Genomic DNA, 17,006 nt, shown 5'->3' with positions numbered 1-17,006 from the left:
ACACTGCTTACAATCACTTAAAGTTTCTTCTCCTCATTTTTTATTTTTGTATCCCTGAATTTGTAAAGCATATTTGAGTGCGCTATATAAGTATAATGTATTATTATTATTCTTATTAAAAATTTATATCAAACCAAAGTTTGGGTCTATTCTATTCTATTCTGTTTATGTGTGTGGTGTTAACATGATGAAAGGATTTTTTCATGTCTAAGTACTGAGTCAGAGGTGTAGGTGTCAGTTTCTAAACAATCGAGTGAGGCGTCTTATCACAACACAATCTTTGTTTCCTTCCGCTTTAGCTTTACGTCGTGCGTCATGACGTCAGAGCTGGGAGGGCGACAGCGGACCGTGGGGCGGACGGGTGGACGGTACTCGGAGGAGGGGTGCCGCTCGCTGAACGCCTGTGTCAGCTCCAACAGTTTGCTATCACCCGTGTAAGTGTGAAATGTATGTTTTTTTAGTCACTTTGTGTTTTTCCGGGGTAGTTTTCACCGTCATTTTGTGCCTGTGTGTGATGTGCGCTGCGTCTCCGTGTCGCGAGGAGAAGCTGTTAGAGTGTCGATGTAACGTTAGATGTTTCATCGTATTAGCAGCTCTGTACAATGACACAGTAACGGGACTGTCAACCTGAGTCCGTTAACACACTGCTGCTGCTGCTCACTGGCAACACCGACTGACACCGAACTAACATTTCAACGATGTTTTTTGAGCTTTAAAGACAAAACTTCACCTAAATGCACACGAAGAAACGTCAGTTATTACTTTAATTTGAAGGGGTGTAAAGTACGTTATGTTTTAACGTTACTCTACTTATCAGTCCTAACGGTCGCTTTATCTCATCCCCTGTGGTGTCATCATGGCATTCATAGCATGCCGGTGTTTTGCTGCAGTAGTCGAATAAAAACTGTTGTAGACTGTTGTAGTTATGTACAACAGGTTTGTGTCATTGCTTAAATAAACAGTAAAAACATAATCCCTAGCTACTGGAAATATGGTTATTTGCTTTCACATTATCCTGACAGCTTGCTATGGACTCAACATAAAAGTTGAGAGTAGCCAAGTGTGTTAATTCAGGAAACTTTCTGTTGATATGCTATGATGCTGTGATGTTGATGTCTAATGATAATAGCAAGGGCCCTGCCAGTTGGTAGCAGCCTACACAAGTTTTAATAAACCCTCACCAGGGTTAATTTAAGTCTCAAATGGCTAATGCAATCTGCTGGGCTGAAGGCATTTCATGGCTCGGTAAGGATGGACATCCGCAGCCTCATTAGATCTGATGCCTAGTATTCTTCACAGAGAGGCTTTTTTCCCCGCAACCTATTATTATCAGTGTCTGGGAGACAGACAGAGACATGCACACTCTCACACACAGGCAGGCAGGCAGACGCAGAGAGTACTATGTGCCAAGGAAGCATTTAGAGGATTACTGTTTCCATCTCACTTTTTCTTTTTCTTTTTCTTTTTTTTTTTTTGAAGACCTGTGGGCCTGATGTAGCAGCTTGTCATCTCCTCTGCAATGAAGGAAATCCACTCCAGCGTCGTGATTATGGACTGAAGGTTTGTTCTCACCCACTTGCTCTACTCATCCAGTGTGATAACTGTGATAACTGTTTCCATCTCTTTCTCCAGCTCTGATCGTTTTTATAACCTGGTGGTTTTGACACTTTGCTGCATGTACAGTGTATATATATATACACACACACACACACACGCACACGCACAGGGGGGTTGAAGTGTATGACATGATATATCCCACTATCTGTTCAGCATACTCTGCTAAGTGGCTGAGAGCTTGGCTGCCCCTTCAGGGCACTGCTAACGCAGCCATTCATGTCTCACTCCGACAGTCAGACCACCACGATGACGCTGCCCTCCTCCTCCTCCTCCTCCTCCTCCTCCACCTCCTCCTCCTCCTCCTCTCCCACTGCACTCATGTTGTGCCTTCCCCGTTAGGAGCTGAGCTTAGAATTGGAAGTCTTTGTACAAGTGCAATGTGTTTTTGTCTTCATGTGTGTGTGTGTGTGTGTGTGTTTGCGTGCACGATGCTTACAAAACAGAACTCAGTGGTCTCCAAAGATGGAGTTGCCCCCTCCTCTGACTTGTGATCGGCTTCATGTAACACTTCAGCATCGGATGTGGTGATGATGTGCTTATCCTAGATCAGATCACAAGATTAACACAGCTTGCTGTATGCTCACTTGACTGTCACAGTCAGGGGCTAATTAATTGGCTGCGTGTACAGGAAGCCAGCAATTCTTGCAACATATAGCTGGAGACAATGGATCAGAAAGATGACATCAATTGGATTATAGTTAAAGTTAAACATGTGATGATTTCATTTACTGCTATACACGTATGTTAAGACAAAAAGGTTTTTGTGAAGATGTTAGATACTTTTATGTGACGTCTAGTCTCCTGTAAACTGCCTGTGATCCTTTGATTGTTTATATTAAATATAATAAGGTATGTGTGTTTTTTGGCAGTGTATAATTTAAAGTTAAGAACACAGTGAGATTGTTGATTGAAATAACTTTGTGTCATGCATGAATATTCGTTCCGCATGCCAGTGTTTTCCAGAGCACTGCTGTCCCATATCGAAGTGTCATTTGTTTTTATAATCAGTGTGAAACTTCTGCTTAATTGTCTATGATATTGTATTGTTTGAATAAATAAGTTACATCTCCACTGCGTGCTCCGACTTCTCCCCATAATCAAAGACATGCATGTTTGGGACATTGGCCATAAACTGACCTCTAAACTGGCCACGGGTGTGACAGCAAATGTGGCAGTGTTTGCCAGTTTATGCAGATGTGTTAGCCCTTTAATAGACTATGCTGTGTCCAGGATGTACCAGACATTTCACCCAGTGCATGTCATGCAAAGGCTTTACCCCCCTTGCCTCTGAATAGGAAAAGTTATACAGAAGATGAATGAATGCATCCTTTATTTTGTGTCAGAGAGTATTTTGCCACATTTATTGAATACATTTTCACTTGTTTGGTGCCGAATGCTGGGTTGCTTCCCTCTGCTGCAGATGAAAACATTGTGTAATGTAGACAGAGACACATCCTGCAAAGACCTGAGTGCAGTTCTTGGCAGTGGTACCTCTGGCAGTGGGAAGCTGGTTAAGGGTCGTGTTGTTTTTGCCACACTAGAGACCTTCTGGTTGGTGAGGGCAGCTGGACAGAAGTGTGTATCGCAGGAGGCACATGGCTGTACGTGTACATCCTGGTGTTACCAGTGGTATTGACCACATGACAGGACACGGGACTTGGCCTCATCAAAGTGTGGATAAAAGGCACTTACAGTATCAGCATCTGAAATCTGTTAAGTTTTCTAACTTATCATGTTTATGTCCATCTGCATGGTGTGTAGTGTGTTTAAACCCGAAAAATTACAATGCTGAGGTAAAACAACCACGTCATGACAGATAGTATATAACACGTTATCTAGTGTTTTGTGAAGTTGTGATGTTCATGTGAGTAAAGTTATGGGTTGGCGGTAAATTTCGTTGTCCTTTTTTCCCCAGACAAATGACGTAAAATGTTCAATAAGGGATACAAAAGATAAGCTGTTGGTTTTTATTTTTCAGTCCTTTGAGTCTGAACAATCTCAGCATTATTCGGGCAGTGATTTGGCTCTGTTCTCTCAACCAAAGGTCAGCAGTGGCTTAAGAGGAAGTGTTGTATCTCAGAGAGGAAACACTCTTTTTCCTCTCTCTCAATGTCCCTCTCTCTGTCTCACCTTTACCCTCCTCCAGCAGGACTTTGATGCAAGGTGTCACAGTAGTGCTCTGTTTTGGGAATAATTTGACAATACCCTACGTATCATGATACAGGGATTACAAATTAATATCCCAGCGAACATGTTTACATTGAAAAGAGGATCAAGAAAACATCTATGGTCACCGGTGAAAAGATGTTCAGAAATGGTTTAAAAGTGAATGTTTTTTCACTGACCATTTGAAAACATCGATTGAATGTTTGCTTTAGACTAGGGCTGCCACGATTAGTCGACTCATGGATGACTAATCGACTATCAAAATAATCAGCGACTATTTTAGTAGTCGACTAATCGGTTTGAGTCATTTTTCATAGGAAAGTACTATAAAAGTATCCTAAAATACTCCTATTGCGGCTTCTTATGTTCAAATATTGGCAGCTTCACACACTCTCCCATGATGGTGAACTAAAACCCTTTGGCGTGAGTACGAAACAAGACATTAGATGACATAATTTCACTGGGATTTGCAATATTGACTTTCAACTGAGAAATGTGGTTGTGATACTTAGAAATCAATTTTACAATCACTTGGCCAATCACATGAGCAAGCCAACATTATACACACACACACACACACACACACACACACACACACACGTGCGGTAAAAATAGTCTGGCAGCATGCTTATGTTTATTGTTGGTCCACACCGCAGCATGCTACAAGCTAGCACGCTAACACCGAGCTAGCTTGGCACAGCGGCAGTCTAGGTTGCATAGTGTGGCATGAAACAAAATTCATACTTATAAAGTATGTAGGTAGCATGAAGACTCGGTCCGAGAGTCCCAGTGGGCCCCAAGACGTCTGTACATTTGAACTAGTCAAATCTTACAACACTGATATCTAGCTGCCGGGGGTTTAATGCTTTAAAAACGGACATCCCGCAGGCGGCTGCAGGAGATTGTTTAAATAGATCTAAAATCTAAAATATATTTCTACATTTAAAACATCTTTCAGATCAGTATGTTTTGTGTTTTTATTTTGTAGAATCTGATGAAAAAATGTCTGATTTTTTATATTTTTTATGATACAATTTCAATACTTTTATCAGTTATTATGGTTTATTGACTTACATAACCTTTTAGCTTAGGTTGTACATATTTTAGGAATATAGGGCATTTGAAGATATTCCAAGAAAAAATCATCATCATCACAAAAAGCAAAAACACCAATGTAGACATCGGTAGACCATTTCTAATACAGAGTTTAAAGGGTTAAACACAACTCAACATGGACCACTGCCACAAATCTTTGCATGTAAATTATTAATTAAAAATCATTTTTGAGCAATGTTAGAACATCACGAGGCACAGTATTACAGTGCTCAAGTATTTATGGCATTGGGTCAACTTAATATAGATGCCACAGATTGAAAATGTTCTTTATCTCTGCAGCAGTCTTTTTTTTTTTTTTTTTTTTTTTTTTTTTTTTTGTCGATGCCATTAAGAAACATGTACAAGTAAAACATTTGGCTGTACCATCCTGCTTATCCTGTAACTGTGGACAGACTGGGCTTATTCTCTCCAGTAGGACTGACTCCCACACTTCCAGAATGAAGGTGAAATTCCTTTATAAAAGCTGTGGTTTCTAGTGGCAACAAGCTGCCTGCTTCCTTCTGATCCCTTCCTGTTTGAAGACAGAGGCAGAAAAGAAGCAGGGGTCGCACAGCGTCACAAGAGTTTGCACTTTAAAGTAGGACTGAGGTCCATTTTTTTAGTATTTCAGGGTAGGTTCACATGGGATATTAAAAAGGTTGTAACACTGGAAGATACCCACTTGACTTGTTGAACTTGGACAGCCATCTTAGATTCAGATAATCTTTTGAATACATTTTCACAAAGAAGGAGGACTGTGGATTTTTGTTAATGTAAAGTTACAGCGTCATGGCCTTCTGCACAAAACTGCATAATTTTGATTACTGTTTTGTTTGAATCTTCTTATCTTTAGATGGTGGGCTTTAGATGAGTGGCTATTAAAGAGGCTCTATGTGAAATTCAGAGTGTAAGAGTTGTCCGCATGGAGATGGCTGAGCCAATGGCTAGCAGCTAATTCCATAAACAGCACTACAAACCAGTGAACACTGCCAGTGCTGACAGAGCTAACAGTGTTGACCAAGGGAGAACCAGAGGGTGGGCGCTAATATATTTTAAGATTATTGTGCCAGAGGGAGCATGAATGCACCACTTTGCTTGATCTTATGGGGAAACAGATGTACACAAAACAGAGACTGACATGGTGCGACAATTTGCTGTAATGTTAAAAATGCTTTGCAGTGAGAAAAACAAAAAGCAGAAGGCTAAACAAGTCTGGATGAGGAAATGGCCGGGGAGGTGTGGTTCACATAAGTTGTCTGTTTTTCAGCGAGAGCTGGAGGTGAGATTGTAGCTGTCAGATTAGTATCTGGGCAGTACAGTGGTGCAGTGGGTCGCACTGTCGCCTCAAAGCAAGAGGGTTCTGGGTTTGAACCCGCTGGCCAACTGGGGCCCTTCTGTGCAGAGTTTGCATGTTGTCCCCATGTCAGCGTGGGCTCCTCCGGGTTTTCTAGCTTCCTCCCACAGTCCAAAGGCATGCAGGTTAACTGGTGACTCTAAATTGACTGTAGGTATGAATGTGAGCGTGAATGGTTGTCTGGTTCTATGTGTCAGCCCTGTGATAGTCTGGCAACCTGTCCAGGGTGTACCCCGCCTTTTGCCTAATAGTATCTCTTAATAGTACTATGATAGCTTACGTTGATTGGCCACAATCATAACCATAATCCAGATTTTAAATCCTAAATATCAAACATGTTTGAAATTATCGGGGCAGCCCTGATGAGTCTGCGAGCAGTTTGGTAGGTTTAAGACTGGATCTGTAAACCTCTCACATTACCAGATAATCTGGGCCGAACATCAATACTGACCAAGGTCCAAAACCGGATCACTCCAGTTGTCGAGAGGGGTGAATCGGAAATAAATCGGCCCATACTCCTGCAGTCTGAGCTCGGCATTTTCATACCAAACTACAGAGAAGCTTGGTTTAACACACACAGAGGTAGCTCAGGAAACCATTACTCCACTTTACCTTTACACAACAAATAGTGGTTTACTGCTGTATTATTGCTCTGAATGTGGCATACAGAACCCTTATGGGTTGAGGTCAGGAGGAGGAATACCTGCTTTCACCTTAACTCCTCTCCCAGATTGTAGACTTGACATTGCTAACCCACAGCCTACGTGACGAACCCAATATCACGCTCATAGCAAAAGCTTCGAGACCTGAGCTTGGACGTGCTGATCCCCACTAACAGCCCTAGTGGGGCCGTAGGGGTGTCTGGTTACCTGAACTCAGAGATCTGACTGAGGAGTTATTTAAATAGGTGATGATGTGGATGAGTTATATCTCACTGTGTAAAGTTGTTCTCACCTGCTGGCACCACAAAGAGCCAGATGATGTCCTGTGGCCTGATAACCTGGCAGGTTTCTCTCTTCAGTCGCACACACGTTGCAACGTTGCACGTTGACCCTGACACACACATTCCCTTTCCTGGTCCTTATGGCTGTGCGCCTTTAATACAATCTCTGGTATGAGATTTCAGCTGGTGTGTAGGTGGTTTCCAGCCTGTTGACAGTTGATGATGCCTTGCCAGAGCTGGTGGAATATGAGCTATGTTGGCCAAGTTTGCCTGGCCACTGTTAAACACCTATCAGGTTAATAAGTGAGGGCCAATTTGCAGTGCTTGAAATGTATTACATACTCTTCTAATTCCTCCTCTTGTCCATTGGAAACCCCCCTATGACAACATCTGTCTTATAAGTAAACAGCCATAGAATGAGACCTTCAGTACCACCACTCTCCGTCAGCTCAGACACATTAGGTCTGCGCTGAGTGTTGTTGTAGCTGTAGTCAACATGGAGCAGTGTCAGTTCCATGCATGTGGTGAATTATTCATTAGGACACTTGCTGTGGTGTTGAGCACAGATGCAGAGATGTGCCTTTAAACAAGGCTTCCCCTGTAAATGTACAGCTCCGTCCGACATGTTTAATGTGCAGCCTGATGACTCGCAGCCAGTCTCCAATTATGTTTGACTTCACTGTTGCGTTCTAGATGTATTCACTGTCCAAATTTTTGCTGGGGTCTGTACCAAACAAGCTTTTTCCCTTTTGTCTGGAATATTATTTGTAGGTTGGGGCATCTCTGTAGCACCACAATGCTTCTTATATAATGGTATGTTATGACACATTTTACCTCTATCAAAAAATTGCAGCTCCTGCAGTTTGGACATTGCACTTGGCCATGTTGGGATTTTGATAATATTTCAATCAAGTGTGCAGCCCTGCCTTATACTTTCAGCCCTGTACAACCACAGTAGATCAACATAATAGTTCCTGTGCGGGGATGACATAAAATAAGTAAAATAAGTCTCTTTGTTGCTCTGTCTTTGCAGCCTCCCACCTTGCAGACTCTGTTGGGTAGTCTTAGATGACTCAGACTGGCTTCACATCCAGTATACCACCTGTTGTTCCCTTTGTGTGAGTGAGTGTGTGTGTGTGTGTTGAATACATGTGTGCATTTTTATTTGTTGTTTGTTACCAACATTTTGTACTGCTTTTCACAGCAATATGAGTGGGGGGGTGGTAGCGAGGGATGTAGTTACAGATGGCAGTGGCTCCTGTTGCCTTAGAGATAAAATAAAATATGAAATATTATGTAACTTCCACATCCACACTTGAAGATTTTGCCTTAGTGAGGCTAGTGGTCTGCTCATATATATATTCAAGATAACAAATAGTGTTTCCAGTTTAACACAGTCTCCAGTCATAGTCTTCTTGGCAGCTCTACAATCAGACAACATTTGTCTTTCTTCAACTTTTGAGCACATGTCTGGTGTCATTCAGAAAACAGATGTGTGGTTCTTTATGTCTGCATGTGTAGGAGTAAATTATGCTTTTTTTCCTGGTTGTCTTGTTCCTGGAAAGCTGAGCACAACTCTGGCACCGGGGCCTCCCTGTGGGTTTCATCTTGTACAATAGGGCGTTGTGCCTGCCTCTGTCAGGGAACTACCTGCCATTCACCTCCTCATTCAGATACACTCTGTGCTGAGCGCCCCAGCTGAACCTGACACGGCCAGGCGAAACACGCCGTGGACAGGGACACCTTTGATCCAGTCTGGTCTCTTTCACTCCCTCTGTAACCCTCTATCTCTCTTCTCTCACTTACTCACCTTCTATGTCTGATACAAAGACTTTTGTTTCTTATCAAACACTTTGCAGTGTGCTGAAGTCATCTCCTGCGCTGTCAGAACTGGCACAACTGTGCTATTCTCTGCCCCTCACCCCCCACTACACATACACACACACACACACACAAATACAATAACGATTGTTCCTGTTTCCTGCCTATGCTGTCATTATGCAGCTGCTGAATGAGATATGGTCCAGTTTCCATCGGTCAAAGACAACACACACAAACACGCATACGTATGTACACTGTACACATATACACATTTCCACACAATATAATTCTCGCTATCTCTCTCTTTCCATTTCTGTCTTTGTCTGATAAAAAAAACACACAAACACATATTCGTGCATGCGCTCACACACAAACATCGCTGCCAGAACTCTCTGGCCTATTTCCCCTCTTATTGATGTGTGTCTGTCAGTGAAAGAGGCGCAGCACAAAGAGCAGCGATGGGCCTGTGTGTGGCTCACAGGGAACAAAGAGTGGTCTATTCCATGCCAGCTCTCAGACTTCTCTGGAAACACTGCATGGGCTTGTTTAAGCTATGGCCATATTTTGAGTTAACCGACTGTATGTTCAGCAATGAACAACAACATGGCTGCTTCAGTGTGAAAGAGCACGGGCCAGATTGACCCCCACTTGTGTTGGTCATGCCCGATTTGCAACTTTTTTATTTTGAGTGGAATTAAATAGAAGAATGAAGAAGAAACAGTGAGCAGGTTGTGCAGATATTTTGTCTGGACGTACTGTACTGTGGCAAAATTTGCATGAAGAGACTGTCATACTTTACACAGTACTGATAAGTAATTTATCTGGTGTTATGCTAGATTGCACATAGTCTGCTTTATCACTTGGCTGTTTGAGCTGTCACTCTCATCATTATGACTTTGGGGCTTAACCACCTTTTTAAATAATCACCTTTGAGTGTCTTCTTTGTTTCAATAATGAAATGGACTTTATTTTAGTACACTTCAGTGACACATCTTCATCAATGTAACCTTTCTGCCTGAATAAAGTTGCAGCTGTTTTCTACCCAGAGAGCTAAAGTGAACATTTACAGGGAGCTGTGATATTGTAATTCGTCGCCAAATACCAGCACTTGACAGAGCTCGTTGAAAAGAATCAAAGATATCAGGAAGTTAAGAAAAATTAGTTTTTAGATGTTTATCACGATACTGAATCTTGGATCCGTCATGTGAATTCGCTTGTCACAGCCCGCAAAATGACAAATTGTGTGTGTGAGCTGTTTTTTTTTCCTCCCAGTCTGCCAGTGCCAGAGCTCTGCTGAGCTTTCACCATCTCTCTAGTTTAGCCGGCCAAAGACAATGACAGCAGGACTGGACGACTGGCAGCTGAATGGAATGAGCTTACAGAGCTAAGGACAAGGACGTATGTGTTTATGTGTGTGTATGTGTGTATTTATATGAGGGCATGAGCGAGGGTGACACAGTTCCAGAGAGGCCATTGTCCATGTGGCCGTTTGTAATTCACCTTTGACAGTATTGTGACATTTCTGGGAAACATGCTGACTCACTGGGGCTGCTGATCCCAGCTGCCACTGACTCCTGTTAATCACTGATAATCGCTGATCTGTTTCTGTTGTGGACGGGGCTTAAATACAACAACATACATCCATCCACCAGCATGTTTCTGAGTTTGATCCGGGGAGAAAGTGAAGGGAGAATTTTCCTAGAGGATCAACAAGTTATCGTAGTTTTTTTTTTTTTTAAATTAAAACTGTCTGAAGCAAAACTGTTAAACAGTTCAGTGTTTGAGGAAAAATGGATAGTGAACTTGAGATTGCTTGCTCTTTCACACGTTTATTTAACCTTTATTTAACTAGAAAAACCTCTTTTTCAAGTGTCTTGGCCAAGACAGGCAGCAACATAAGTTAGACAAACAGCATAGAACAAAAATACAGAATAAAAATTTAAAGCTCTAAAACAAAGCAATATAAAACGCAAAATAAGATTTCTACAAAGAAAAGTCAAAAAGTGTGTTAATATATACAAGAAATGAGCCATAAAAACACAAAAACGGCAACTACACATGATTACCAAGACTAGCTAAGACACACTGTGACATTTACATACAGAAGATTGTGTACAAAAATCCTGCAACAGTGCTTTGAAACGGCCAAGAGGAACCAATGAGAGCAACTTTAAGTCCTTCTGCAGAAGACTCCACATGTAAGGAGCTGCATACATAAACGCTCGCTTGCCGAACTCCGTATGTACCCTTGGCACAGACAATAAAAACATGTTTTGTGAATGGAGAGCATAGCCTTTGTCAATTTTTTGCTTTATGTACACACATAAGTATGCTGGAAGTAGGCCAAGAATAGCTTTGTAATCAAGAGAATGCAATTGAAAAAGTGTACGACATTGTAAGAACCCGAATAACAGGATACAGTGATGAGTTAGTGGCTTACAGTTGGTAATAAATCTCACTTCACCGTGGTACACAGAGTCCAAAGCATGCAAACCCTGGGTGAGTGCATTCATATATAATACATCCCCATAATCAAGCACAGCCGAGAATGTGTGTGTCAGACTTGAAGTAGTTTTTCCTTAAATACAGAATACAGAAATCCTTCAGTAACATTTTGATGCACAGTCAGAGCACTATAATGTGGTTAAAATAAGTAATTTGGGTCAGAGCGGGACAGTCGTCATCCAAAGATTCATCTGGCGTTCTTTTGTGTCATCGCCTCATCAAGGTGGACCGACAAGCCTTGCTTAAATTAAACAAAGATGCAGGACCGCTCACACACACACGAGCGTACACACCAAGTCTGACAATAAACCTTTGTCCTCTAAAGGCTCCTGAAAGAGGATTTAGTTTGAATATAAAACCGTAGGCAATCAAGAAAACATCCAATCCAGCGTTGGGATCAGCCTGGGGATGAAGGAGGGGATTTATACGCACAGAGGGAGGGATGGGCACCGGGGTCGGGACAGGGCTTCAGCTTCAGGACAGGATTAACTTAGGTTTACCCCTCCACTCACCAGCTAGGAAACAACAGCACAGTGCTGCATCATAATCAATTACACCTCACTGTGACTGCCAGAAAATGCCACTAACTGTCCCAGTGTGACGGTGAGTGCATGCATGCATAATGAAGTATGCATATGTAATTGATTATGTTACATGTTTATGCATGACTGCTCACCTTATAAGGTCACACAGAAAGTTTATATCACAGTAATCTTATTAAACTATATACTGTTGATATCTGCAAACATTTGTTGTTTTCATTTATTCCAGCAGGAAGGAAAGAAGGAAGGAAAGGAAACATCTAAATTAGATTAAGTCAATAAAGGAACGCCTACTCAGTCATGTTAAATAGAAATGATTGCACTGAACTTGAATTTTTTATATATATATTTATTTTTTTATTATTCTCAGGTACTACAAGCAGATTTTCTTCATATATTTTATGATAACGTCCTGTCGTTTTTTTCATCATGATGAATTGTTTTTCTACTGAAGAAATGATTAAAATATGGAGTCACTGTACAGCTGCTGCCAGTAAAAACACCAAGTTGAAGCTGTGCTATTATGACTATGAAAGGCCGTGCTAATGGTCGACAGCACAGTGTCTTAATAGTCAGCCCACTAGCAGGTGACTGAACCTGTTCAACACCTGCTCTCTGTCTCTCTGACAACCAGCAGTCACCATATTTGCGCCCAGCACATCCGTATCTGAATCTGAAAAGAAAAAAACAAGATGAGGTTTAAGATTAGCTTGTGGAGAAACCAAAAGCTGCTGTGTGAATGTGTTCGTACGCATGAATGCGCCTTTTCTTGGCAGTGACAGTGTGGCCATTGTGAAAGCTATATGCTACCTGTGTGTAGCTTCATGCTCGTTCTGCTCCTGCATCTCGACGTAGTGTCGGGCTGAACAGCTGATTGTATTCACAGCGAATGTGAACGAAGCCTGTCACAGCTTCCTTTGCATAGATTACATTCTTGCAGTTATGAGAATGTGTGTGTGTGTGTGTGTGTGTGTGTGTGTGTGTGTATGAGTGTGTGCTCCTGTCTGTCCAACTTTGTGTTACTCTTCATGACCTGACAGTGCAGCTGAAGGAATATAGTTTGAGTATGTAGCCGTCCCTCCCCAGGGCTCTGGATGTTCCTGCCTGTTGCTTGTTTTGCTGCTCTCAATGGGAGCAGCTATTGATGCTGCAGGGAGGCTCAGGCTGCCTGCCTGTCTGACTGTGGGTCTATCTCTGAGGTGATCACTGTTCCACCAATAAGGTTCCTTCTCGAGGAAGACAGCTCGTATGTTATCAGGTGTCCACTCTGTTGGTTTTGTAACCGACTTAAATTCAGCGAGGCAGTGTGTGAGGCTGCAGGAGGCGTTCATGCACTACGTTCTGTTTGTGACTGTGTTGTTTCTAGTGTGGAAACCAACGTGGCTCGATAGCGCCACAGGGTAAGGAAGGGATGCCTTTGGGGATACTAAATGAGCCCCTGAGGGAACAAACGAACAAAGTTGTGTCACACAATATCGTGCATGTTCTGATCCTTATGCCCAGTGTTTGCAGCTCAGTGAAAATAATTATTGATTGCAAACAGAATGATAGATGATATGCCTGATTGTTTGTGAATCTTGAGGTCAGTGAGTACACTCAAGATTGAAGTTCTGAATGTTAAAAATGACTCTGGTTTTCTTTCTCTGGTCTCCCTCCATCCATCCTCCTCCCTCACAGGTAATCCACAAGAGTGAGTCACGCTAGGCTGACAGTTGGGCTGATGGTAGGTGGGTTTTTCTTCTTATGCGAATCATTATCTTTTCTCCTCTCTCACCCCTCTATCTTTTCTCTGCATCCTTTTCCTCGTGTGCCTTTCTGACTCCATCCCCCCTCCAGGCTGTTGTTTGTTTTCTTAGCCTGCACGTACCTGCTTACTTTTGAATTCATTTATGCTTCGTTTTGTGATTGTTGCATCATGCTAGCAAACCTGGGTCCAGCTTGTTTTGCTTTATTACTTTGTATTTGCTCATGAAACACTGGCCTGTTTGAATGTAGAGTGATTCAGAGGCTTGGCACAGCTGTCACGGAAGCAGCCTGTCTGATACCAACTCCTACTGACAATGCAGTGTTTATCCTGTATTGTACTTCAATTACAATCACATATTGGTTTTCAATGCAGATTAACGCTGTCCAGCCTGCAGACTGTAGAACTCCAGTCTGATTACTGTGCGTTCACACTTTCTATCATTTGCATGAAATTTAAAAGATGCAAATGGTCATGAGTTAAAATGAAAATTAGTGATTTCATGTCAGTGGATCTAGGCAACGTTCCAGCCTCTCATAATCCATCTCCTCTCTCTCTGTGCTAGACCAGCATGGCTACTTGTTCCTGAATCAAAGATGCATGCTCCCTTTTTGGATTCATCCCTCTGACCACCACTGAGCCGATTCATCCCTCCATCAGACAGTCCCATCTCCACTTCCACTGTACTCTACTGTTCTCTAGTCTTCCCTCCTTCAGTCATTGTCCTGCTCTGACCCTCTGCATGTCTTACAGATTGAGAGGGAAGTATTAGCTGACTGTTTGATAGGACAATTCCTCCCCGCAATTCATGAGAGGTCAGGAGGGCCACATGCAGCACGGGGATGACAGTCAAAGGGAGTTGGAGAGGGTGGGCCCCATTTCAGGTCATGGAGCTAGAAGAAGCGCAGGGGGCCCAGGGCTGAAGAGGGCCTCATCCCAGTCAGAACACCCCTCATTAAGTAAGATGAGCCAAAACGCCAGGGAGAGCATGGGGGTTCTTGGCCAGGGACTGAAACAGCTGTTCCAGCAGCAGCGTAAACGCCTCTCCCTCTTGCGCTCCGCCATCCCCTCCTCATCTTCCTCTTCGTCTTCCTCTGTAGTGTCAGCAGGTGGCACCTCCCCATCCGCCCCTGAGGATGCCTCGGGGCCCTGCTGTCCTGAATCTGACCACCTCTCTGCTCCTGTGGTTCCCTCTGCAGCTGGCCAGGGCTCAGCCGCTGCGTGCATGATGAGGCGCGGGACGAGCCTGCAGAGCCGCCGCAGTAAAGGCTCGGGATCTCACAGCGGAGACCGCGATCCTCTCCTGAGAGGTAGCCCCCAGGCCCCTCACCGCCGCAACACCCACGATCCACAGCAGCACACCAGCCGTCCACGCTCATCCTCCACCACCGACACCACGCCCAGCAGCCCCACACCTGGATACACTGGAGGCGATGTGGTGCTGTCGTCAGGGTACCAGTCCACGGAGGAGACGGACAGGGTAAGGGACAGCAGTTATGTGATATATTATCACTGTACAGGTTGATCTATGTCTCTTTCACCCTTTTACTGGTGTCAGGCCGTGTTTGTCAACGAACTATCAATCAAAAGCTGAGGTTCACCTTGCTGCTGATGTGACATTTCCCAACATATTAGCTGTAAGTGTTCGGGGAAGGGCTGCTGCTGCTGTCTGTCAGACGACTATGGGGCAGCTTGCTTACAAATGAGACACAAGACACATGCTTGCACATACATATAATACAAAACAGTGGAGCCAGTGTAAAGGATGGGTTCACAACTTTTTAAGTCTATCTTAAAACAGGTTTTCCTTGCTTTAATCATTACTCGTGTTCGTACTGACCATTAATAGATACCTTTATAATACACTCATAATGTAAGTGATGGGGTTCAAAATCTACAGTCCTTGTTCTGTGCAGACATTCATTCCAAAGTTTATCTGAAGCTAATACGAGGCTTCATTAGTCTGAGTATGCCAAATCAAAGTAAGTCTTTTTAATACCAGATTCCATCTTTTTGTTACCATCCCAGAATAAACAGATGGACACCTGACAATGGTTTTAAGGCAGACTTGCAAAGTTGTTAATCTGTCCTTTAAAAGCGAATGTTTTGTTCCTACACTTACAGTAAATGCTGCAGTACTCTGCTTGGTTAATCATCTGTTTTGTAGTACTCTCGTTAGGGATGTCCCAATCTAATCTCAAAGATCAGTATCGGGGCCCAATCAGGGCCCATCACACCAATCTGGGCCGGCTATATTGAACTACATAGAGCTTGATCTTAGGCTTTGTTAACGTCAGCTGTCACGCAGGTGTTTTAAAACAGCAATGTGGAGTGCAGCCGTCGCTCAGAAATGACACAGAAAGAGGTGGAAAGCTGGAGACAACCACAGTCACCACGCTACTTGCAAGGAAAAAAAACGATAAGAGTGATTTAGCCTATTAATGAAACCAGCACAAAACACTGATGACAAAATTAAACACTTAATGAGATACAGTTCATTCAGGTAACTCACAGGCTGCACAGAAGCAACAAACACTGAAGGATACTTTCTTAAAGTGGGAGTGAAATTCCCTTGAAGCAGCGACAAGGGATTTAAAAAAAACTTGATTGGGACATCCCTACTTTATGTAGTTTGACATTTAATGGTATTGGTAATGGGTTTATGAAAAGCTCTGCCCTCCTTTCTAGGAGCACAGTGTTTCGCTCTGTGTGTGTGTGGTGTGTGGTGTGTGTGTTGGGAGATATTGGTTTGTAATAACCTCACTGCCCTTTTACCACAAGTTCTGATTTTTAACCACCTTACCACCAGACTTCATTTAGTTCAGTCTGCCACCAGAGGTCACTGTCAGATTAGCTAACCTGCTGTGAGCAGCTCTGGGCTTGGTTCATGTGGAGGTTGTGTTTGCATTGTGAGCTCATGTTTGTTGAAGACTAGACTGGTCTTTGGGTTAATGAAATAAGCCGTGCCAAGGACTCAGTATCAGTGTGTTACACATGGAGTGATGGTTGGCTCTCAGTCTAGCAGTGAGCAGGAAGTCTAGACCAGTAGGCGTTGGTATCCAAGTTAACTGACAGCCTCAGTCTGTGAGCTTAATTTAAAGATACTCTTTTCCCTTCATCCACAAAATCAAGAGCCCTTCAGTCCTGTGTGAGTGACTTCACCTGGGATGACGGGGCAGAGCTGAGAGCCAGACATCTGTGCTCCATTAGCCCTGCTGC

The 17,006-nt window shown here is 43.1% G+C and overlaps 1 protein-coding gene across 8 annotated transcripts in view; it reads left to right on the top strand.

Annotated features, from left to right (window-relative positions):
- The first annotated feature begins 312 nt into the window (after positions 1-312).
- The window catches only part of tmcc1a (transmembrane and coiled-coil domain family 1a), a 51,596-nt gene continuing 34,902 nt past the window's right edge, over positions 313-17,006 (top strand). The window contains exons 1-4 of one of the 8 annotated variants that reach the window (XM_033629106.2): positions 313-434; positions 1,480-1,560; positions 13,721-13,766; positions 14,987-15,267. In XM_033629106.2, coding sequence (XP_033484997.1) covers positions 15,013-15,267 — 255 coding nt within the window. In that variant the 5' untranslated portion in view covers positions 313-434; positions 1,480-1,560; positions 13,721-13,766; positions 14,987-15,012. Of the gene's footprint in view, positions 448-1,479; positions 1,561-13,720; positions 13,771-14,352; positions 15,268-17,006 lie in introns of all 8 variants that reach the window. The other 7 variants (XM_033629105.2, XM_078169931.1, XM_033629100.2 and 4 more) reach the window with 7 other exon arrangements.

The sequence above is a fragment of the Epinephelus lanceolatus genome, chromosome 8, assembly GCF_041903045.1.
Source record: "Epinephelus lanceolatus isolate andai-2023 chromosome 8, ASM4190304v1, whole genome shotgun sequence".
Classification (NCBI taxonomy): Eukaryota; Metazoa; Chordata; class Actinopteri; order Perciformes; family Serranidae; genus Epinephelus; species Epinephelus lanceolatus.
This window is presented reverse-complemented; position numbering and strand designations above follow the sequence as displayed.